Source organism: Zootoca vivipara, chromosome 11, assembly GCF_963506605.1.
Source record: "Zootoca vivipara chromosome 11, rZooViv1.1, whole genome shotgun sequence".
NCBI lineage: Eukaryota > Metazoa > Chordata > Lepidosauria > Squamata > Lacertidae > Zootoca > Zootoca vivipara.
This window is the reverse complement of record NC_083286.1, coordinates 9,037,859-9,062,405: the sequence shown is the minus strand read 5'-3', so window position 1 is coordinate 9,062,405 and position 24,547 is coordinate 9,037,859. Positions and strand designations below refer to the sequence as shown.

Below are 24,547 nucleotides of genomic sequence, written 5' to 3'. Positions count from 1 at the left end.
GTAGGCTGGTTGTGAGAGTCAGGCCTAGCTGATATATTGTGGCTGATGTGTGGATTCCACCAGAGTTGTCAAATCATGTGGGTGCTGTGCTTCTTGATAAAAGCAGTTTGTGTGAATTGAGTACCCAACATGGTTGCACCAGTAGTAACCATAATCCTGGACTTGGTTGCTTACATGCCAGACTGCTGTGCAATGCAAAGCCTTCTGTAGCCAATCCTGTTAGTTTAAAAACTGACCCATTTGATGGTTCTGAAAATTTATTGGGATGTGCTAATGGCTCATGAAGAAAACGTTGCAACATTATGAACTGGAATCTAACTCTGATCTGCAGTTCTACTGCAATAACACTTTCTGGAGCTTGAATAGTATTAATGTATGCAGAATGGTTCTTGGTTCCATTTTTCCTGGTATTGTACTGACCGCCATTTTACTTTATAGCCAGTCCACTGTATCACTATATGCATGCTATCCTTTGTTCTACTGTAGGCCTTGCTTAGGTGGGTGGGGGAATTGCAGAGAATATTACCTTATAGGTAACTTTTAAAGTACCATATGAATGTTTTTTCCCTTTTTTCTCCTCTCTCTTTCCAAAATAGATAATATATCTGAGGGAATCTCCAGAAAACATATACAGGCATTTAGTGTCTGAAAATGTGACATATCTTCCTTTCAGGTAAATGAAAGCATGTATTGAAACCACCCATCCTTTAAAAATATTCATTTTACCCTTTCTTGGCCGGTGGGGCAGGGCAGGGGGAGAAGCTGATCCCCTGCCCATTTGGAATTCCTGCCTCAGCCTTCACAAACCTAGTGCTTTCCAGATGCTGTTAGAATCCAACTCCCATCAGCCCCAAAGAATACGGTCAGTGGTTAGGGAGGATGGGAGCTACACCCCAAAACCTCTGGAGAGCACCTGATTGGTGAAGACTTTTCTAGATCTTTTTTATATGTGTGCTCAAGACTTGCTATCCTTAAACAAAAATAAACCAGATAGGGGAGCCCCATGCAATTTGCTATGGCAAAATGTGTCAAGGAAACAATTTTTTAACACTGCTGTTTAGTTACTGATCCGTAAAATACAGTTTTGTGTTTACACCAGCTGAACACTTCTCGTAGGATAGATTGGAGTGCTCTACATGTAGACACACACAGTGCAATCCTATTCATGTCAAGCAAGCTGCACTGAGTTCAGCAAGGCTCCCCACCCCCCGGATAAGTGTTTATTGGATTGCAGCCACAGGCTCAAAGGTTGATAGGGGGCCAAGCTAGCTACTTAAGTGGCTAGTGGATTTTGCCCCCCATGACAACACAGCTTCCAAGTGCAGCAATTTATTTTTCCACCTGTGGCTGACTAGTGCCTAGCATAGCAGAGGAATACAGAGCTGAGAATTCAACACACATGCAGGGCAGATCATTCCAGAAAACGAATCGAGCAGTTGGGACTTAGCTTGGCACAGGATGCTCCCCGCATTGACCTGAGTACTCCTCTCATCTCATCATGGTGGTCAGCATGAGCCTCAGTGAAGCATGTGGCATCTGATGGCTGGAGAGCTCTCAAGAAAGGGGCAGGTTGGCCGTGGGAAGCAAGGATGGGCAGACTCCAGCTAGCGGAGTGAGCCAGTCTGACCTCTCTGCCATTTCTCTCGCATTTGCTGTCGACCCAAGAGAGCAAGGCAACCAGCCAGAACAAGGTCCTTCCTTGCCACATCACTGCTCCACTGGTGTGGCTTAGGGAAGCAGTGCCCATACTCAGAGACCATTTGGCTTTTGCTGGAAGAGCAGTAATTGTGTGCCACAAAACTAGGGAACAGTTCAAATGTCCTTTTGACATTTATCTGCTTGCTGTCAACTAATAGAAATCACTAGCTAGAGTGTGTTGTAGCCAAGTCAAGAAGCCTAAAAAGAATTCCTTAGGAAAGTTGGCCAACGTTGAGTTCACACCTGTGTGCCTTGCAGGGATGCTGCGTTTGGTACCTGCAGTTTTCATCTAACGCTGCTCGACTGTTTTCAGGCGATAAATAAGGTTAGTAAAGTAAATTCCATGTGTGATCTGGAACCCTGTACTTTGATCAGAACCTTATGGGATTCTGGACAGTTTGAAATCTGAAATATTACTCTTCCGAAAGTTTGGATAATTAAGAAGAGGGGGAAATAAGCCAAACCACAATTATGGTTTGGATCCATAGTGAGATCAGATTGCACTTCCGTGTTTGCAAGATGCCTCCCACCCACCCAAATTCTATATATCCCCCTCTTCTTGCAGCCTCTCATGCCAAACAATGCATCATTCTAGAGCAGGCATCCCCAAACTGCGGCCCTCCAGATGTTTTGGCCTACAACTCCCATGATCCCTAGCTAACAGGACCAGTGGTCGGGGAAGATGGGAATTGTAGTCCAAAACATCTGGAGGGCCGAAGTTTGGGGATGCCTGTTCTAGAGGGTCCTCTGGCCCTCAGGAGTGGGCTTTCACTGGTCAGTAAGCCAGCTGTTGTCTATTTTTATTAGCTTTGTGGTGACCCATGGTTTTAAAGAAGTAAATTGGACTGAAGTGACTGGATTTGGGGGAGGCTGTAATGAGGAGGATGAGGAGGAGGGGAAGAAGAAGAAGGAGGAGGAGGAGGAGGAGGAGGAGGAGGAGGAGGAGGAGGAGGAGGAAGATAGTGTTGGAAAAGTTCCATTGTGTGAGCAGAAGTGAATGCATGGGTAGTAGTCATAATAACACATAGCAATTTCTGAGTGCTTCACATATATAATTTCGTACATAAGTAAAGTTTTAGTCCAGGCAATGTAGATAATATGGAATGGTAAAAGAGGCAGACTAAAAGTAATCAATTATGGTCCATTCTACAAGGCTTATGTTGTTTTTAAAGCTACTCTTTACAAATTTTAGGCTTTGCGGTATGGCTTCCTTGATTTCAATTCATTTGATGTAGATGAATATGAGCACTATGAGGTAAGCATCATTCTGTTTACTGATGTCTACTTATAATTACTGCTGAGACTGTCTTTGCTTAAAATTGGCATGCATTACTTATAGCTCTTGATTTTTTCTGTTTTCAAGATAGTCTATATCTAAGTATGTGGAGTCAAGGAAAGTAAGGTAAATAACAAAAAGATGTTTCAATACACTTAAGGCTGTCGCATGACAGTGTGAGAGCATGTGGTCTATAATCCCAGATGAAATTGGAATTACACATTCTTATTCTTCAAAACCTTACATCAGCATTCCTCGTCATCCTCACTATGTATACCAAAGCAAATGTGACTAATCTCAGGGATATTTTAGGGATGAAGTAAACAATTCATCTGTTTTCTTAACAGAGGGCTGAAAATGGAGACTTTAACTGGATAATACCAAAAAAATTCATTGCCTTTGGTGGACCACACTCAAGAAGTAAAATTGAAAATGGTATGTTTAAAAGATAGAGGCACTTGCGGCGGAAACAATACATTACTTTGTTATTGCGTTATCAACTGTAGCAGGCATGTCCAACTCCCAAGAGACTGTGATCTACGCTCAGTATAAAAAAAACAACAACTAGCAGTGATCTACCCATTGTCATTGGAGGGAGGAAAGGCCAGAGTTGTTGAGCTTTTTTGGGGGGGGGGAAGGGTTGACCATTAACTACAACACTAATAAGCACACAAAACAATAAAGCCAACTAATGTTGGCAGCAGACTAGAAACGATTGCCCTTTTGAAGCTACGTAGAGACGGGGCGGGGGCCGCAAACCTTCATTATACATTGCTTTAAATCCCGTAATCGATAAGGATCCCGCGACCGACCGCAATCTTCCTGGGATCTACCTGTCGACTGGTTGGACACCACTGAACTACAGTGGTACCTCTAGATACGTACCTGATCCGTTCTGGGGTGCCATTTGCACCCCGAAAAGCACATATCTAGAGTGGCGCTTTCGCGCATGTGCAAAGCGCCAATACAGTGCTTCCGCGCATGCACACGCAGTGGAACCCGGAAGTAAACACTTCCGGGTCCGCTGCGTTATTATCCTGAAAGTACGTAACCCGCAGCGTACTTAACCCGAGGGATGGCTGTATAGAAATCAGTATTTGAAAACAGGCTGGGTTGATAGGTTTTGGTGGGGTATTTTTGGTGGCTTGCTTGATATTTTGTTCTACAGTGCTGTAAATGTCCATTGGCTCCTTTCTTCCAGGTTACCCACACCATGCCCCCGAGGCCTATTTTCCCTACTTCAGAAGACATAATGTTACCACTGTAATCCGTCTAAACAAGAGAGTGTATGATGCAAGGAGGTTTAAAGATGCAGGGTTTGAGCACCATGAGCTTTTCTTTGCTGATGGGAGTATACCTAATGATGCCATCGTCAGATCATTCCTAAGTATTTGTGAAAATGCCGAAGGTGCTATAGCAGTTCATTGCAAAGGTACAGGAATCATGAGTTAAAGTAATGGACACTAAGTTTTTGGAATAGCATTCACAGCATGCATTATTAACCATCACTTAGTTCAGCCATTGTAGGGACGTGGGTGGCGGTGTGGTCTAAACCCAGGAGGTAGTGATAACTTGCGAAAGTTTTTTGGGGGGAGAAAAATGACAATCTGCAGCTCAAACCTTTAGAAGTAATAATAAAGGTGAACATCCTTACAGAATAACATATGGATATATTTCAGTTTGCTTTTTTGTATATTACAAATGTGGGTATCAAAAACTTTGAAAGATCCCTTCCAGAACAAACTTTTGACTGCCACCTTATGTCCAGGTATGCATTTGGTGCAGTTTAGAAAGTTTTGATTACAAATACAGTGTGTTGAATCCAAACAGGTTGGGGAGCACATCCTGAATGGGGTGAGCTGGGAGCAACTTGGGGTTAGGAGGGAGCAGAGTTTTTGAAAATTGGGTATCCCCCCCCTTTCCCCAGAGGGCCACAGGTGGCTCAGCTCAGGAGCATCCCCTAACCATTCCAAGAGATTGATGAAAGCTGAGGAGCTTCATTCAAGCTTGGATCTGCTCAAGCATTTGCTGTTTAAATTTGTTTATAAAATACATCAACAGGGCACTCTGAGCTGACCACAGAGGATACTGTCAGTTACAGAAAAAGGTATTATCTCAAGCCAGAATAGGAACATAGGTAACTGCCTCATAGCAGGCCTGACTGTTGGTGCATCTAGTCCAGGGCTGTCTGCTCTGACTGGCAATGGCTCTCCAGAGGCAGAAAAAGGGCAACCTTATCATCTGCATCCCGATGGAGCCTGTTAACTGGAAATGCTGGGGATTTAACCTGGGAACTTTTGCATGCAAGTGATGTATGACTGAGCTATATAGTGTGTCCCCCACACACATACCAAATACATGGCCTGGTGTGCTTGGGGTTCCTTTTTGTGAAGGCCTGGCCTATGAAATGTAGGGCCCAAGCAATTGTGGTTTGCAGAGGGAGCATAAGAGCATGATGAAGCCTGAATGAGGATCTGCTTGCAAAAGCCAGAAAAAAAGAACAAGCTTATTTGTGTCCCACGCAGCTGGACTTGGCAGAACTGGCACACTTATAGCCTGTTACATTATGAAGCATTACAGGATGACTGCTGCTGAAGCTATTGCCTGGATTAGAATCTGCAGACCTGGCTCTGTGATTGGAGCGCAGCAGCACTTCCTGTTAAAGTAAGTAAGCCTTTAAACCCACCCACCACCACCCCCAAAAGATTGAATCAGTGCTGAAACTATTTAATTATTTGCATGCTGTGTCCGGGACCTGGCCTCACACAAATTGGTAATGACCATTCTGCCTTCTGATATATTGAATATAGGTTAAAGGAGGTTAGGATCATAAAACAGCAGTTACCCACATAGGAGGGGGCGTGGGTGGCGCTGTGGTCTAAACCACAGAGCCCTAGGGCTTGCCGATCAGAAGGTCGGCGGTTCAAATCCCCGCGACAGGGTGAGCTCCCGTTGCTCGGTCCCTGCTCCTGCCAACCTAGCAGTTCGAAAGCACACCCAAAAGTGCAAGTAGATAAATAGGTACTGCTCCGGCGGGAAGGTAAACGGCGTTTCCGTGTGCTGCTCTGGTTTGCCAGAAGCGGCTTAGTCATGCTGGCCACATGACCCGGAAGCTGTAGGTCAGCTCCCTTGGACAGTAAAGCGAGATGAGTGCTGCAACCCCAGAGTCTGGGGTGACTGGAGCTAATGGTCAGGGGTCCCTTTACCCCCATAGGGAGCAGCGATTGGCTATGTGCCTTCTAAAGACACTGGTAATTCTGACTGCTGGCTTGGTCTGCTGCTTGCTGCTTTACACATGAAATGGAAACTGCAGTATAAGCTGCCTACAATCACCGGCATCTGGTTAGAGCTGTGTGTCTTTGACTTGCATTCCCATCAGTAGCATACCTTCCAACACTATGAAGCCCAAATCAGGGATGCCGTCTTCTCAGACACCATCTTCCCATTTTTTATTGTGAGAGCACACCATCCAATCTGGTTGCTGTGATCTTAAGTAATTTTGTGCTGCAGCTCCCCCCCCCCAAAAAAATCACGCTTTCTTCAGGCACAGAACCCAAAAATCCCATGTTTTAGGGCACCATGCGAGATTGCAGCCCCTCCCCCACCCCAAAGTGCCTTTTTCAGGGGAAAATTGCACCATAAAATTGCACAACATCGCAGCAACCCAAATGGCTACTGTTCTATCATGAGAAAAAATTAGATGTCCCCTTTTCCCCCCTGAGACACTTGTGGGGTATGCAGTAGAATTCAGCAGCTGAATGCATTACTGACTGAAGCTGAAATCGCAGAGCCTGTGCAGTTGCGCACACATTCTGCCTGGACTGTCATTCACTAAGCCTTAAAAAATAGGAAAGGAAAACAGAAAACTCAACCTCAGAATCATAGACTATGGCACAGAATTGGGTAGAAACCTCAATATATATGAATTACTACTGAAGTGTATACAAAAATGAAATGAAACATTACTGTTTTTTAAGGTGAAGAACATGCACATGATATAGCAATGAAATGTCTAAAATGCAGTGATTAAAATATCAATATTGATTGATGTCTTAGTATCTGATTGGTATGACAAGTATGCTGCAAGACTTCAGTCGGCACTCATTAAGCCTGCCAGCAGACTGAAAGCAACCCTCTCATCTACTAATACATCTAATTGTTTTAAACAAACAACAGCAATAGCTCTCTGAAATGTTTGTCTCCTGCCTTTCAGTAAAACTTTCAAGGTGGGAATAAAATTATAGTTTTTGTTTCTGTTAAAAAAAATAAAAATAACTCTGGTTTGCATCCATCTGTTCACAAAAGGGCTTTTATTTAAGCTGAGATCCACTACTCTAATGTAAGGGAGACATTTTTTAATGATTCCCCCTGCATCCCTCCACACTACTTCCCATGCTGTTCCAAAGATTCCACCAACCCTCCAGAGCAGATTGCTTTTTTTTGTGGGGGGGGGGGTGTTGCAGAGAAGAGGAGGAGGAATTGGTAAAAATAATCTCATTTTCCAATTACTGGAAACTACTGCTAGGTCAAAACAATGCAAATGGAAGGGCATAGTTGAAGGCAATGCAATAAATATTTTACATGACTATATTAAGACCATTTTGTACCACATTAGAGGATGGCACACCTGCTACTGGACTCTGTTTGACCTATGAATTTGGATTTATACATGTAATCAAAAATTGAAATTGGTAATTTCTACTGTATTTTCTCTCTGTAACAGGAAACAGTCAGAACTTTGGTTGGAAGGTGATATTCTCCGTGCAAAGCTAAGAAAGACGGCAAAATACACCGTTACAAAAATTCTTTCAGGAGTAGATGATATTTCAATTAATGATTCCAAAAGTCAGATTGGCAGCAGTAAAGATTCTGAACCGGTAATCACCCGAACGTTGTGCTGTTGTAAATCTTAGGGCATTGCTAAATGTGGGTATAATAAAGCAAAAGTGGTTGGATTCTTTTTGTATACTCTTCTGTATTCCTATTCCTAAAAAGCATCCTAAGAATAGGGGAAAATGTGTGACAAATGAGCAAGATTGAAAGGATTCTACAGGTGAGGTATTGGCATAATACTTGAATTTAGATATTCTTTTCTGAGTAGCAGAAGAGAGATACACACACAAGTTTCTGTTGCTGTGGAGAGGGGGTTCCTCCTGTGGGTATTAACGCAGGTGGCGCTGTGGGTTTACTGAGCCTAGGGCTTGCCGATCAGAAGGTCAGCAGTTCGAATCCCCACGATGGGGTGAGCTCCCGTTACTCGGTCTCAGCTCCTGCCCACCTAGCAGTTCGATAGCACGTCAAAGTGCAAGTAGATAAATAGGTGCCACTACAGCGGGAAGGTAAACGGTGTTTCCGTGTGCTGCTCTGGTTCGCCAGAAGTGGCTTTGTCATACTGGCCACATGACCTGGAAGCTGTATGCCGGCTCCCTTGGCCAATAACGCGAGATGAGCGCCGCAACCCCAGAGTCGGTCACGACTGGACCTAATGGTCAGGGTTCCCTTTACCTTTTTAACAAGAAAATAAACAGATAACGTACCAAAATGCTAAAGGGTTGTTTTTATGAAATCTGTTGCTACTTCAGGTGAAAAGTTCATTAGTTCACTAGTGGTCTGGTATGCATCAAGTTTTATGCTTCAGCACCAAGACTTTGAAGTATACTATGAATTATTCCAATGACTTACCATTTATTTACAGTACAGTGATGATGAAGAAGAAATGCACTCAGTTACGCAAGGAGATAAGCTTCGTGCCCTGAAAAGTAAACGGCAGTCAAAAGGAAACTCAGTTCCACTAACGTAAGTTAATTTTATTTTGCATCTGTAAATGCAAAAGCCTCTTTCTTAAAGACTGACTTCTTCGATATGTTTTCAGTACTCTAAAAGTTGCACACAATTAATTCATTGCCACTAGGTGTCACCTTGATGTCCAAGTCTTCTCATTTCCTTATCATCAGTAAATTCTCCTCTCTGCCACTGTGAGGTTCACATCTCCTAACATATCAGGCTCATTGGCTAAATCACAAAACACTTACTAAATCGACATTACATCAATGCCTGAAAGCTTCTTTGTTGCAGGGTATTTTTTGAAACAAAACTGCTACAAAACAAGGCCCTTCCAAGATTGGTTTTCCTACCCATAACTTAGAAGTTTCTTGCTTTCTGCTTTTAGGGAAACTGCTGTTGGAGCAGGTCCCTGTGTTTGTGTGTGAGAGAGTGAAGGCTTTTGGACAAAATAAATTGCTTTGCATGTGTATTATGTTTAGGAAAAAAAGCATATCGGGTAAAAAAGTATGCAATACTTTAAAAATATAATTTTAATGTAGAAAAGCAGCACATCTCTCTGTCTGCTATGTTTTGTATGAAGTGTGTACAGTATGTATGTTTTGATGCTGGTGTTGCTGTTAGATCAGGCAGACCAGTTATTAGTGAAGCAGATGTAGCCTAATTGATGGATCCTCCCACAGAGCGCATTTAATATTGGCACGCTATATTATGAACAAGGTTTTGTGTCTGTGTGTTTTTAAGGGCGGAGATTGCATTCAGGTCCTGCTTTTTAGCTTCCCATAAGTACCCGGGTGCCACTGTGAGAACAGGATGCTAGACTAGATGGACCATTGGCCTGATCCAGCAGGCTCTTAAATTGTATTCTTAAATGGCATTTGGACAACCTATCAGTTGATTTCCAGCTAAGGCAGAGTTTTTTTTGGGGGGGGAGGGTTAGGTGAAAAGGGATTTGCAGAATCCTTCCTAGATTTACCCTGTAAATCAAACAAAGGTTAAAATAATCTCCCTAAAAATACAGCATGGCCTTTGAACAGGGAAGGGATTTCCGTCCCCCCACCCCACAGCACCAAAGAACACAGATAGAGCTTTTTTCCTTTTTTCAACTGCAACTGGCTGAAATGTACCACTCATTTCTAAAAAAAAGAGTTCTTGATTTTTCCCTTTGATTTCATATCCATCTCTTCCTCCCCACCCTCACCCCTTTTTAGATGTCTCCTAGCTATGCTGGTCTCTGTCCTGAGTAGCATTGCCATCTGGTGGATTGTGTGTGGCTCCCTTCTTCCCAACCTCCTATTCTGTCTAGATGGGTTAAGAACCTAGGTCCAGCAGGACCTCCCTTGACAGAGTCATAGTGTAAGTGTGTCCCTATTACATTCTTTACAGAAGTTCACCTGCTCGCCTCTTTCATAAATGCATGCACCAAGCTTTTACAGCCTTCTTCTTTTTCCCGCCCCCCCTTTTTTTGGTAAGGCATCATGGAACTTGGGCTACTTGCTTTTACAAGAAAAACTGGTAATGATTTGTGTGCTTTAGAATTGCCCTTCGAAAACTGCCAGGCGTTTGCAGGATGGTGTTCTTTTCTTGTCTGGTGTTCCCTTGTATCGGCATGTGAAAGGTTGTTTGTGGTTTCTTCATCTCCTAGTTTCTGCACTAGTTTGAATAGCTACCTTGCCTCAGTAATCTGTGCTGGATTTTGATTCTCAGATTATGGATTTAAAAAGATACGGACAGTGCTTTGTAAGTGCAGTACAAGTCGGACACTGAAACTTGCAATCCTATGTGTGCTTCCCTGTGAACAAAGCTGCATAGGATTGTGCTGTAAGTGAAGGAATATAACAGGACAAAACTATTTTCTGGATTGCAGGTATTCTAGATTTTTTCGCATATAAAAGTTTTAAATCCCACCTTTCTGTCTGATTTAGGATGGAAATGTAAAATAGTTTATGAAAAAGGAAATTTTGTTGTGTCTTGGATTGTACTAGTCCGATTTAAGGAACGAGGCCTTATGCCCCCTAGTGATACCTTGGAATATTTCACATTTTCCTGTATAACAAGAAGGTCTTGTGTTGAGCGGCTTGTGCTTCATTACAGCTTTCAGTCCTTAACTCTGCTCACCCTTACTATCTTAATAGGTTATATGCTCCAATTTAAACGTACTGTACAGAAATGAGGCATAGATGATTTCCTTAACTTGATAAATATAGAATCATAGAATTGTACAGCTGGAAGTGATTCCCAGGGCAATCAAGCCCAACCCCCTGCAATGCAGGGAATAAAGAGAAAGAGCTGGATGTCATTCACATATTGCTGGAACCTTGCTCCAAAACCCTTGATAGCAGCTCCTAGCAGTTTCATACAGATGCTTTATAGCTGCAGACCATTGTCTTCCTCTGTGTTATTTCTGGAAAGTAGCATATTCTGCCTTTTTATTTTTTAAAATGCAGTAATTCACTGTATAAACATCAGCCTTAATGTGCTTAGAATAGCTTGCATTTTATTAATTCCTGGAGACTTGAGACACATTTCTTGTCTCACAGCAGAAGCGATGAGCTATGCATTGCAACCAGTGAAATGAATTGGTGGGTGCAGCTACATGTCACAAAGCGAAAGAGGCAATTACAGTGAGGAATTAAACTGTCTCTTCCCTTTGCAGTTGCCACTACAGTTGCAATCTTGCAGAACCTGTCACTTATATGAAATGCATCCGCTTACAAAATGTGGGGGGGGGGAGGGAGGGATCACTGCTGTAGAAGAGGGATTTAGCATCTCAATGGAGCAATCTTTTGTCCCTGGGAGTGCTGCTATGCTGGACATGGAGGTGTTACCAGTGAGAAGACACTTAGATCTCCACTGGCATAGACCTTCCACCAGTGATGTTAGGTGGAGGAGGTAAGAAGGGGGCTCATCAGGGCTGGCTATGGATACACCAGAACCATCGACCCTTTGATTCCCTCGCATGCCCACAGAATCACTGAAACTGAATGCCTGCCATGGGGTGGCCGTAGTTAATTCCCTCCTATAGCAGCCCCTGGTAGGGGGATGAAATCTGTTGTCCCCCCACCTCCTGCTCTGGCTACTGTGAAATGGCTGAGCAGTGGATCTGGTTCTCATTGTATCAGCTGATCACTCTTCCCCTCTTCCCCAATTGTGGTGTAAAGGTAAGTTGGGATTGCTCTGTTAATTGTCCTCTCAATGACTGGTTCATACCCTTTGTGTAGGAAAATATTTTTTAATAGCTGACCTAATTTTTTACTGTCCTTTTAAAGTTTTCAGGAATGCCTTTTTATATATCTAAAGTGGCTAAGAATAGAATAAATAGAAATAAACTGAAAGCATATCAATAATATAAGCACTATTTTTTTTAAAAAAGTAAGAAATCCATAGTCACCTCCTGGAAAGTTTCACTGAACAGAAATATTATTGCAGCCCACTTAATTGCTTTCCGGAACAGACGGGGGCAAATTCTTCTTTGGTATCAGAGCTGAATCTTGCTTCATGAAGATATGGGTTTTATTTGTTTAAATTTGTATACCACCCTTCATTTGAAGATCTCAGGGTGGCTCATAGCATAAAAAAATACCAAATGAAAACACAAAATACATAATGAAAACAAGAACAAAAAAAGAGCAAACCAATAACCCCCCCTCCCAAAAGCACATTTAAAAGGACATAGAATTGTTAATAGGCCAAAGGCTTGGTAGAAGAGAACACCTGGTGCCCTTAGAGGTATAATGAAGGTGCCAGACAAGCCTCCCTGGGGAGAGCATTCCACAAACTGGGAGCCACTGCAAAAAAGGCCTATTCTGATGTTGCTACCCTCCTTGGACCTCTCGTGGAGGAGGCACACAAAGAATGGCCTCAGATGATGATTGCAGGGTCCAGGGTGGTTCAAATAGAGGTGGTCCTTGAGGCATTGCGGTCCTGAGTCATTTAAGGCTTTGTAGGTCAAAACCAGTACTTTGAATCAGTCCTGGAAACTAATTGGCAGCCAGTGCTGTCAGGCCAGGATTGGCCTAATGTGCTCAAACCGTCTTGCCCCAGTGAGCAGCCTGGACACCAAATTCTGCACCAGCTGAAGTTTCCAAACCATCCTCAGAGGCAGCCCTACATATAACACATTGCAGTAATAATCCAACCTAGAGATTACCAGAACATAGAAAATGGAAGTTAGGTCATCCCTGTTCAGATGGAGGTGCAGCTGGGTCAACAGCCAAAACTGATGGAAGGCATTCCGCACCACTGAGGCCGCCTGAGCCCCCAGCGAAAGCAAAGGATCCAGAAGTACCCCGAAGCTATGCACCCGCTCTTTCAGAGGGAGTGTACCTCGGGTTGCAAACTGTCCCCCTTACGAATTCTTAGGGTTACGCACTCCAATAACCCAGAAGTAGATGCCCCCTGTTGCGAACTTTGTCCCAGGATGTGAGCGGAAATTGTGCTCCAGCGGCATGGCAGCAATGGAAGGCACCATTAATGAAAGCGCGTCTCATGTTACAAGCAGTTTCCAGTTACAAACAGACCTCCAGAAAGGATTAATTCACAACCGGAGGTACCACTGTAATTCCATCAAGAGCAGGCATTTGGTCTAGGGAGCCGCCCACTGACCATGCCTTGGTCTTATCTGGATTGAGCTTCAGTCCATGACCAAGGCACGACAATGGTCCTGTGCATCCACTGCCTCACCTGCAGATGTAAAGGAGAGATAGTGTTGTGGGTCATCAGCACATTGCTGACAACGTACTCTAAAACTCTGAATAATAACCTCACTCAGCGGTTTCATGTAGATGTTAAATAGCATAGAGGATAAAACTGAACCTTGAGGAACTCTACATTGAAGGCTCCACAGGGCAAAAGAGCACTCCCCAAGTATCACCCTCTGTGAGCATGCACCAGCTAGGAGCGGAAAGGATGCAGTTGGGTAATGTATGCTGATGAAATCTCTCCCCTTTCCAGTAATAACTGGGTAGTGAAGTGGAGGAATTTAAGGAGAAGTTTGTTCCTGCTTCACTGCCTACGGAAAGCATGTAAACAAAACAAGGACACTAGGAGAACAGGATAGCAGCAAAGCAGAAAGTACCTTGTTTTAAAAGAGTGTTAGTTCACATAACTTTTTGAAAGCTAAAGAGTTCATTTGCAAAACCTGAGCCCCAGTGTTGTTGTTTAGTCGTTTAGTCGTGTCCGACTCTTCGTGACCCCATGGACCATAGCACGCCAGGCACTCCTGTCTTGCACTGCCTCCCGCAGTTTGGTCAAACTCATGTTCGTAGCTTCGAGAACACTGTCCAACCATCTTGTCCTCTGACGTCCCCTTCTCCTAGTGCCCTCAATCTTTCCCAACATCAGGGTCTTTTCCAAGGATTCTTCTCTTCTCATGAGGTGGCCAAAGTATTGGAGCCTCAGCTTCACGATCTGTCCTTCCAGGGAGCACTCAGGGCTGATTTCCTTCAGAATGGATAGGTTTGATCTTCTTGCAGTCCATGGGACTCTCAACAGTCTCCTCCAGCACCATAATTCAAAAGCATCAATTCTTCGGCGATCAGCCTTCTTTATGGTCCAGCTCTCACTTCCATACATCACTACTGGGAAAACCATAGCTTTAACTATACGGACCTTTGTCGGCAAGGTGATGTCTCTGCTTTTTAAGATGCTGTCTAGGTTTGTCATTGCTTTCCTCCCAAGAAGCAGGCGTCTTTTAATTTCGTGACTGCTGTCACCATCTGCAGTGATCAAGGAGCCCAAGAAGGTAAAATCTCTCACTGCCTCCATTTCTTCCCCTTCTATTTGCCAGGAGGTGATGGGACCAGTGGCCATGATCTTGGTTTTTTTGATGTTGAGCTTCAGACCATATTTTGCGCTCTCCTCTTTCACCCTCATTAAAAGGTTCTTTAATTCCTCCTCGCTTTCTGCCATCAAGGTTGTGTCATCTGCATATCTGAGGTTGTTGATATTTCTTCCGGCAATCTTAATTCCGGCTTGGGATTCATCTAGTCCAGCCTTTCGCATGATGAATTCTGCATACAAGTTAAATAAGCAGGAGCCCCAGTGTAGGGATTCACAAATGGTTTTTCAGTGTATATAAAAACCAATTTCTTTGGTTAGAAACTCCAGTGGTCAAGCTTAGGCAATCACTTCTCCTTTTTATATTTAGATATTTCATAGTATCAGTTCATATGTTGGATTGTGTGGTCACCCGTGCCTTGTCTAAGACATTCAGGAGTAATGCAGAGATGTTTGTATGCCAGGATCTTGGTCCTCCATAAAGGCACTTTTGTTGCACTAGAAAGAAAAAGAAAGAAAGAAAGAAAGAAAGAAAGAAAGAAAGAAAGAAAGAAAGAAAGAAAGAAAGAAAGAAAGCCCTTTGCATCTCTGTATTGGAAGTAAAAACTTGAGCCCAAAATGGTTGGCTGTATTAATAGTCTGAATGAAAAGTTGAAATGGGTTTAAAACAGAGCAGATATATGAATACTACCACAGACTGAATGAGGAAAGATTGAAAACAGTTGTCCGCAAAATCCTGTCTTTTAGGCATCTTTGTATAAAACTATATGCCATATTTATCTTTGTACATTATGTACATTTCCGTTTACTTTTACGTAATTTCTTTCTCCTACTCCTTCCAGGGTAATTCTGCAGTCCAGTGTTCAGAAAAGTAAACAGCCTGAATCTAGCAATTCTGACACTTCAGGCCATTCTAAAAGAACAACGAGGTCTACCGCAAGAAAAGGCAGTTTTAAAAGGTGAGAACTACTGCGCTGCCCTGCAGACACTGTCAATTAATGAAGGCTGAACTTTAAATAAAATTCAGGCTTCTGCTGCTTGAATTAAATGCTGCTTTCAGACAAACACTGAACCGTAGTTTTAGTGCAAGTAGCAGTGATCTTTGAGTTCACAGATTCCCCCTTCCCTCCTTCAGCACAGCTATGAGGTCAGAAACACCCTCTTTACGTTTTGAACTAACCTGTTTATTTTTGTATCTAAATTTGAGGGGTGGGAGGAACTACGTTTAGCTTTTGGGAGGGGATGTCCCCTTTTCAAATAAGCCCACGTCAAATTGTGGTTTGTGATCCTGGCATACTTAAAACTTTAGTTTAAACTAATTAGAGCTCTTGCCAGTTAGTTTAAAAGTAGAAGTGGATGCCGATGATGCTCTCCTTACGGGCATGACTCGTAAGAGGAGAGAGGAAGCGGGGAGCATGTGAGACCAGGATTCCATGGCTGCTCGCACACACAAAGCTAAAATATGGTTTGGTGCTGCATCCCGCCTGGGTCCAAGTATCCTTTGCTAATGTATTGGAGAACTGTATGCAAGACAGAACTACTTGAGTTAAATGTGGATGTTTTGAATAACATGTATCATGAAGGCACATGAGGCCTCCCATCTTTGTGAAGCTAAGCAGGTCCAGCTCTGGCCACTGCCTGGATGGGTGACAACCTCAGAAGCCACGTATGAAGGTTGAATGTAAGCTGAAGTAAATCAGTAAAATATGTTTTTATACCATCAGCCTCCCCTTGTAAAACAAGTTTAAAAGACTTCTGTGTGGGTGAGAGAGTCTCTTAGATATAAGAATATGAAAATTACACAAATGCCTCCTCTACTTAGATGCAAAGACCTTAAAGAACTGAGCAGGAGGCATGGTATTTATAGAAAACAATCAGGGGGGTGTCGACATACAGGATTGCAAGATTTTGTTGCTTAATTAATGTATTTAAGATATATTTTGCATGACTGAAAGATACCCATGTTTAATCAGTCACCAATTTGAAAAACATACAGGTGCTACTTTTTTATATAAAAGGGGGGAAAAGAGCTGTAGATGGCAAGCACTATTTTGGTATTGTGTCCTGTGTGAGAGAGGAAGGGGAATACGTTTCTTGTAAGATGATGGCTGCTGGTGCAAAAGCGCACACCATCAAAAACAAAACACTACACTCAAGTAGCTATGCCGTTGTTTATTTTAGAACAAAGCACTTGAAAGAGATATTCGACTGACCATTAGTTTAACAGAAGGAAATAAAAATTGTATTACATCAAAGTTTGAAAAAACGCATGTTATTTTTGGGGGGTGTAAATTTGGTTGTTGATGGTGCATTTTGAAATGTATTCTTGCAGTAGAGATACTAGTCTGGGTTTCTATGCTCCCCCTCCCCCCCCAACCACATGATCTAGTTCTAAGGCAGCAGGGTTGTCCTGGCTTGGCAAAGAGTTTCCTTCCTCCTTGGAAGTATTTGGTGAGAGTCCTTTTGTTGAGAAGCTTTATCACCTCTATCCAGCATTTCATGCCCCTTGTCCAGCTGTTCTTTTCTTCTGTTTTCTACTAGCCCTTCACCTGAATCCACTTGCTGTAGCACTATTGTTTTGTGTTATCAAGGCACATGGTCTTACTCTTACATTTTTAAGAAGAGTAGTGAATGAAACCCCTTATGACAGTAACAGCCACCCATCCTTACAATGTCAATGAAATTTTATCTGGACGATACTTATTTTTCTAAAAGCCTTCAGCAGAAATAATTCCTGCTTTTACTTTTAATATTTGCTTGTTTCAAAGTTATTTTATTTCCACTACTTTCACAGTCCACTATTAACTCAGCTTGTTGAAGCAGAATGAACCATGAACCAGTTTCTCAAAACCTGCTGATTTCGCTGGCTGTCTTTCCTCCTCCTTTCTGCCTAGTCTTACTATTATCTTTGGTATGCCTTTATTTGAACTTCCTCGTCTTCAAATATTCCTAACATTTTATTTCCATTGCACTCTAATAGATCTTCAATCTCCACACTTTTTACTTGACCAGAGTCAGATATTACATCTTGCCTTATTAAGACAAGATATGCACAAACCATATACACAAATGTGCCACCCCTTCCCTTCTCCTTTCTCTCTGAGGACCCTTTGAAGAAAATAGGGAGGCTGCAGGGGGAGAAGAGAAGGTGAAGTCTTACTTACATGAGCAGATTTCTGCTCGTGCAACACGGATTCTGCCCTATAGGTTTGGTTAACCAAGAAAGTCTCCAATCGTGATGTGCCAAGGAGAGAAAAAGTGGTGCAAGAACAGAACATGCAGGCACAAGGCTCAAGCTGTGTTGCATCTGAACGGGCCCTTTCCTTAGGAGATACCTTGGGTCTGTAGGTTATGGGCCCACAGGCTAAATAGTTGCATGAATTTGATATTTTAGGTATTGGATCATTGTGATTTAAATATTACACAGTAGGGCTGGGCAATATCTGGTTTCCACCATTGTGATATATCACCGGCTAAACATTGCGATATACTGATAAATCACAATGTCTGAAATAAGGATGGGGCTATGTAGAGGCATTGGCTGGCTTTTTCTCCCGCATTGTAATTTTTGCTGGCAACTGCTCTTGTGATTCACTGCCCCCTGCAGGAAGCAGGGCTGAGCTGAGCGGGCAGAGTTAACAGGGGCTGCAGGAATTGAGAGCATTGGCTGGCTTCATGGTTTTTCCCACATTATGATTTTTGCTTAGCACACACCCACACACACACACACACACACACACACACACACACACACACACTCCTTGGTCTGGTCAGTAGATTGAACTTCTAAGGACACTGATCTGTTGTACATACGCAAGACACACTTGTGTGACAGATCTTGCAAGGTAACGTATTTTTCGCTCCACAACACACCGTTTTTTCCTCCTCAAGAGTAAGGAGAAATCTCTGTGCATGTTATGGAGCGAATGCCATGGCTCCAGCAGCGGGGTCCCTCCACCAGAGCCATTTAGAAACAGTGAGAGGAGTGTTGAAAACAAGCCGCTCAGCAGCTGATAGCTAAGCTGATCAGCAAGCCAGATAAGGGACACTTGACAGTAAAGGGGGCTGCCTAGGAGCTGGGAGGTTAAGACAGGGAACTTGCAAGGAGAGTACTAAAGCAAGCAATGAGGAGAGCAATTAGAAGAAAAGGGGGGGGGGGACTGCTCCAGCTAAGGAAGGCAAACAAGAGGGAGAGAGGGTGTTAAAATGAAGTTGAGCAGCTGATTGTCAAGCCAGATAAGGGACGCTTGCAATAAAGGAGGTTGCCTGGGAGGGGGGAAGGTAAAAGCACATGAATCCTCAGGATTTTTGCATTGGATCACCCCCAGATTCACCATCAGATCACATAGCATGTCCATGGCTATAGCCAGCACCAATAAAATCACACATTCACAGTTTTGTGGGGCTGCAATGGTGCACAAATGTGGTTACAAAGCACAAATCCACATGGATCCTCAGGATTTTTGCATTGGGTCACCCCAAATTCACCGTCAAATCACATATCATGTCTGTGGCCACAGCATGAACCACAAAAACAATACACCCACTGTTTCGTTCAGAATATTTTTTTCCTGGTTTTCCTCCTCTAAAAACTAAGTGCGTGTTATGGTCCGAAAAATACGGTAGGCTTAGGCCACATTTATCAGCCTTAGCAGGTGCTCTGTGTAAGGTCCCTCAATGCCCTACAGAGAAAGCCCTATGCTACCACCAAACATTTTGTGGGTGGTGACAGCATAGAAATTATAATTGTAGGGGAAACAACCATTGTTAGAAAAGTACTTTACATATATGTAGAACTGCTTCTATATCGGGGTTGTTCACAAGCACTTATATGGAATGGCTGCATCTGATTGCCTCAGCCAGTTCAAAAAATAATAATAACCTGGATCTTAAGCTCCTACGCAGTTTTCAAGAGTGCTTAAGTAACTCCCTCCCCTCTTTCTCTTGAAAATGGCTGGAAACCTTTGCTACAAATGAAAGAGTCGTCCCATGTTGCTACAGATAGCAGTTTAGGGAGCAAGATATTATGTTGACACGATGAGCGGAGAGAGAATGGATTTTAAAAGGCACTTGAAGAATAGGATCAAATACGCCGTAAGTCCTACACTATTAATTAAATAGTAAGAAATACTTTTAATTTCTTTCAGGGATAGTTTAACCATTTAACCATGAAAAACTGTGGAGGGACGGACGGACACAACTTTGTTTTAAAAGATCTCCATCTGCTTTTAATATCATTAGTTGCATTTGGTCTTGTTTAAACTGAAAGCTGACTAAGGCGACAGTAGTTCATGCATTAAACTCTGGTTGGTCTTGAAAGAATTGTTTTCCCTTTACCTTTTCTTTCTCTACTTTTCCTACAGTCTGATGCCTCAGAGGGAAAGGAGAAAAAGGGATGTTTTACACCAAATGCGCTTATGGTACTTTGAGCCCACTGCTATTCCCTTTATAGACCTGAACTCTTCCCCCCCCCTTTCCCTGCTTCACTGTTTATAATCTGAATTGCTTGGCCTGTGCTTTCGTTTACTACAGATGTTGCATCATTTTCAAAAATGCTGTCTGTGAGTGGTTCTTTCCCTCCCCGAGCCCCTTTTTTTGTTTGCTTGCTTAGTTTTATATTGGCTAGCGATGCTTAAATTACTGGTTTGTGTTTTGCCACCTGTATCTGACATCTTGCACACCTCATTTTTATCATTTCAGCAGTGCTCCCAACCCAAGAACCAGGACTGTGTTGCGTTAAAAGCAATCAGAGTGGAAGAGGATGCAAGGGAAACAAAAGGACATTGCTGCTAATTAAAACAATTAGAAGAAATTTTTTGTAAAACAAAAAAAAGAAGCAGTGGTCTATTTTTTGTATTTAGTTTGAAGAAGTTTTAGTTTTGTGAAGAGAACTTTTGTGTGAGGACCCTAAATTACTGTAAACTGTACCATTTTTACTTTTAATGCTAGGAAATTATTCTCAAATATAAAAAGCGGCGTGTAAATTTTAGCCTTCGGTCTGAATAACTCTTGTTATCAAAAGAGCTTTCTTTTCTGTACAGCGCTCATGTATAAAATGTGATGGCAATCATCTAGCTTCTGTCAACCACCAAGACGACTGTGGCATTTTAGCTATTTGGAATGACAGGTGTAAGTTATCAATGTAATTTCTCTTCCTAGGTGGAGAGAAGTGATACCCGCCCCCTCATAAATAGCTCCATACAAGTATGACTATCCTAATTTTAGTAGGATTTTTATCAAGTGGTAACAAAGTGTGATTTATTTTCATGGTTTTGTTTTCTGGGTTTTCTTTTTTTCTCTCTTCAAGTTACACCACTGCCTGTTGTGTTGCTTACTGCTTCTAATTTACATGTAAAGACTGTATGTGCCGTATTTTAGAGCCACTCTGGAAGGTTGCTCTCCTGTGCAGGTAGAGAGAGAAAAAATCATCCTAACACTACTGGCTTGGGCCAAAATGCAGGAAGCAAGGAGAGCTTCCTAGTAACTTTTCTTTCTTTGCAGATATTTACGCACACCATCTCATGTCTATAAAAGCCTACAGCAGGCCTGTGGCCAAACATGGCCCTCCAGCTGTTTTGGGACTACAATTCCCATAATCCCTGACCACTGGTCCTGCTAGCTAGGAATGATGGGAGTTGTAGTCCCAAAACAGCTGGAGGGCCAAGTTGGGCCATGCCTGGCCTACAGCATTACCTAGGGATTCAGACAGGAGTCTCTATGCCAGCCCTACCTGGAGAAGCCAGAGATTGAACCTGGACCTTCTGAATAGAAATGCCTGGGCTCTAGCACTGAGCTCTGACTGGAGTTGAAAATAGCCTCTTTGCTCCCCTTGTCTGACACACTGCAGCTTTAAATGATTCATTACCTTTTTAATGGAGAAGCAGTAGCAGCTCTGGAGGAAAGTGTACCTGGAGCATCCTAAGCTATCTTGCTACTACTTTTTAAGTAGGGCGGTGGTTTTGTGCCTTAGGATTTGGCTTTTTTGGGGGGTGGGGGAGTATCTGACCTGGCTCTTGTGGGGCTAGCAAAAGAGACCTAAAACTAAGAGACTGCTAGCCATTGACATCGAGCAAGCTGCTAACCATCAGTTTCAATGAAGAAGTTGCTGCTAACAGTTGCCAAGAGGTGAACTGGAGTTTCATGAATATGTTTTGATTGAATTCTCACTGCCACAACTAACACATTCAGTAAAATTGGTTCCCTTATTCATGGCCTGTAACTTCCAGCATTCTAATCACCGTGCTGCTTCATGTTACTATAAAATTTCTCCATGGTGTAGCAGCTTTCATTTAAGAATTTGCAGGCTTCATGTGTGGAGATGATTTGAAATAATGTGATGTTTCTAAATCATGCTGGACTGACAGAGCCAATATTTGGTTTCACAGCCTGTGTACATGGTACCAAATACTAGACTTACCAAAAGGTGAGCTCCAGTCCCCACCCCTCTTACTCTGCAAAAGTGATTTCTGAGTAAGGACTTTGGAATGTAAGGACTTTGGACTTTTGGAATGCTTGGGTTACAACTCTCATCATCCCCAGCTATTTGGTCATTGGACCAAGCCACCTTCTGCCCAACGGATCTACAACTGGGAAGCCTCTCAGGGCCTAGCCTCCTGCTGCTACTCATTTCATATTGGGTATTTATCTTGTCCAGTAGAGCTAGGCGAATGAGAGGATCCAAATACAGTCTGCTAAAAATAATGAGAAAATGTGCCGCGTTAATCTTGAGCATGGGTAGGCAAACTAAGGCCTGGGGGCCGGATGTGGCCCAATCGCCTTCTAAATCCAGCCCATGGACGGTCTGGGAATCAGTGTGTTTTTACATGAGTAGAATGTGTCCTTTTATTTAAAATGCATCTCTGGGTAATTTGTGGGGCATAGGAATTCATCCCCCCCCCCCAAAATCAAGGTCTTAGGGACAGTGGACCAGCCCCCTGCTGAAAAAGTTTGCCGACCCCTAATCTTGAGTATCAGTCCACTTGTATACCAAAGGGCCTTAATTTTAGGATGTGAAAAGGTAGTTTATATGGAACCATAACTTATTATATATATATATATAAAACTAAGCCCAGTTGCTTCATGAGAATATAATTTCTTTTAGAACAGCAACTCTGGCCTTTCCTTACAATGGGCGTTGCTACCAGTTATGGTCAGTAGTTATGGACTAGATGAGGCTTGAGGTCCCTTCCAACATGATTCCATGTTAATTACCTTTGAGTTCCAAAATGTAAGCCTATAGAATCCTATTAGGCAGGGGATGAAGTTTAGCTGAGATCACAGCCTACTAGATATATAGCCTTGGCTTGTCAATTCTCCAAGTTGCTGGGAAAAAAGAAACTATTGTCTACTAATCAGTTTTGGGCAAATTCAGATCTTAGGGATGATATTCATTTTTAAAAGATCATCAATCCCCCATTTTACTTAGTGGGGTTTCTCCTTCAGTGACTCAAATGTTTCCTTGAAGTTTGGGAGTGCAATTCCTCTTTACAACATAACCTTAGAAGAAAGAGCTCCTCCTCTTGCCTTTGAAAATATTGCACTAATTTACTGGTTAGCCAATGTAGAAAATACAACTACTAAAAACAGACAAGCGTCAATATTTCAGTTATCTGAGGCCTGAACGTAGGTGCTATTTGGTAGCTTCTTGCAGTGTAGGGTAGGCAGAGTCCATGCCAGCCTTTTGCTTTAACTTAAGAGGAAATGCTTAAGATGCCCCATGGGAGAAGACAGATGGATCCTGGGAGGTTGACAATCAAGACTGAATTGCAAGGTATGCTTGAGCTTGGCAGCAAGGGCTTGATAGAAGGAAAGATTACTTAACAGTCCACAACTGTTGTTAGTCCACACAACTTACTGTTTCACTAGCTGGCTTCTCTCCAGATTTTCTTCAGCCACACTTCCACTCCACACACTCAAAACCTTAAATGTTGGCCTATAAAGATTAGAAGACCTTTAAGTTGCATGGAGGAGCTCAATCATTAACAGCCCAAGCCTGGGCATGTTTGCTTAGGAGCCCCACTGTTTTCAGTGGTATTTACTGCCCTGTGTGTACGGAATTGCATTTGCTATTAGCCACCAAACTTTGGAGAGCTGACTCCTCTTAAGCCCTGAACATTTTGCTATACTGTACACACTTCTCTCACACACAATTATCCTGTTCCTTCATAACACAAATAGAAATGATTGGAGTGCCATTGCCAACAGCAGCCACTTGAAAATCAATGCTCCAATTTAAGGCACCTCTTGCTTCATGTTAAGTTTGGTAGTTTTTGCTGAACTCTCGTTCCAGGTCTTACACATTTCAAACCATCTTTGAGGAACACAGTCTGGCAAGTCAGCTGGAAAATATATTATTGTGTTTCTCAATCCTTTATTGTGCCTATAGTGGGGCTTGTTGCATTTTCCAGGCTTGTAAACCAAAGAGGGTTCACAATTCTTTTGCATCATTTGCTTAGTTTGGGCTTTTATAGAGCTATTAAATGAATGCCATTTTAGCCTTATACGTACGCACCACCCCAAAATGAAATTATTCCAACTTAGTACTGGTTTATCACAACTGCGGCACAATTTTAAAACTTGCCAACTTAGGGCAAGGTCATTCTCAAACATTCACCTGCTAAGACAACAGCTGTGCTGTTTCAAAACTGGACAAAAACATAGCCTCCCCCCACCCACCAAGTTGCCACTTGTAGTTCCCAGTTATGTTGCCCTACAGTTTTTATATGTATTGCCTTGGAAACTCTTGTACAGATCATTTGTTCCAAACGTGGTGTATGCTCATCTTTTTTTAAAGCAAAAAATAATATTTTTTAAAGAAATCAAGAAAGGAAGTTTATTTTGCTAAAGGTATTTTAAGGGTAAATTAATGCTATCTTGGAAATTTGATTGATAGTGTGTGTTTCTTATTAAACCAGTGTAATTTGATTATATAAATATTGACATATAAGAGAATTGTATACAAATAAAATATATTGCTTATATCAGGCTCTGCAATGTGTAGTGTTGGTATAAAAA

The 24,547-nt window shown here is 42.5% G+C and overlaps 1 protein-coding gene across 7 annotated transcripts in view; it reads left to right on the top strand.

The window, feature by feature from the left end:
- CDC14B (cell division cycle 14B) overlaps window positions 1-24,518 on the top strand; it is a 62,321-nt gene extending 37,803 nt beyond the window's left edge. For 2 of the 7 annotated variants that reach the window (XM_035099508.2, XM_035099509.2), the window contains exons 5-15: window positions 597-673; window positions 1,957-2,023; window positions 2,891-2,953; window positions 3,322-3,409; window positions 4,176-4,406; window positions 5,500-5,638; window positions 7,698-7,851; window positions 8,670-8,770; window positions 15,376-15,492; window positions 19,897-19,953; window positions 20,234-24,518. In XM_035099508.2, the coding sequence (XP_034955399.1) occupies window positions 597-673; window positions 1,957-2,023; window positions 2,891-2,953; window positions 3,322-3,409; window positions 4,176-4,406; window positions 5,500-5,638; window positions 7,698-7,851; window positions 8,670-8,770; window positions 15,376-15,492; window positions 19,897-19,953; window positions 20,234-20,273 (1,134 nt within the window). In that variant the 3' untranslated portion in view covers window positions 20,274-24,518. Of the gene's footprint in view, window positions 1-596; window positions 674-1,956; window positions 2,024-2,890; window positions 2,954-3,321; window positions 3,410-4,175; window positions 4,407-5,499; window positions 5,639-7,697; window positions 7,852-8,669; window positions 8,771-9,966; window positions 10,112-15,375; window positions 15,493-19,513; window positions 19,628-19,896; window positions 19,954-20,233 lie in introns of all 7 variants that reach the window. The other 5 variants (XR_009558310.1, XR_009558311.1, XR_009558312.1 and 2 more) reach the window with 5 other exon arrangements.
- The last annotated feature ends 29 nt before the right edge of the window (window positions 24,519-24,547 follow it).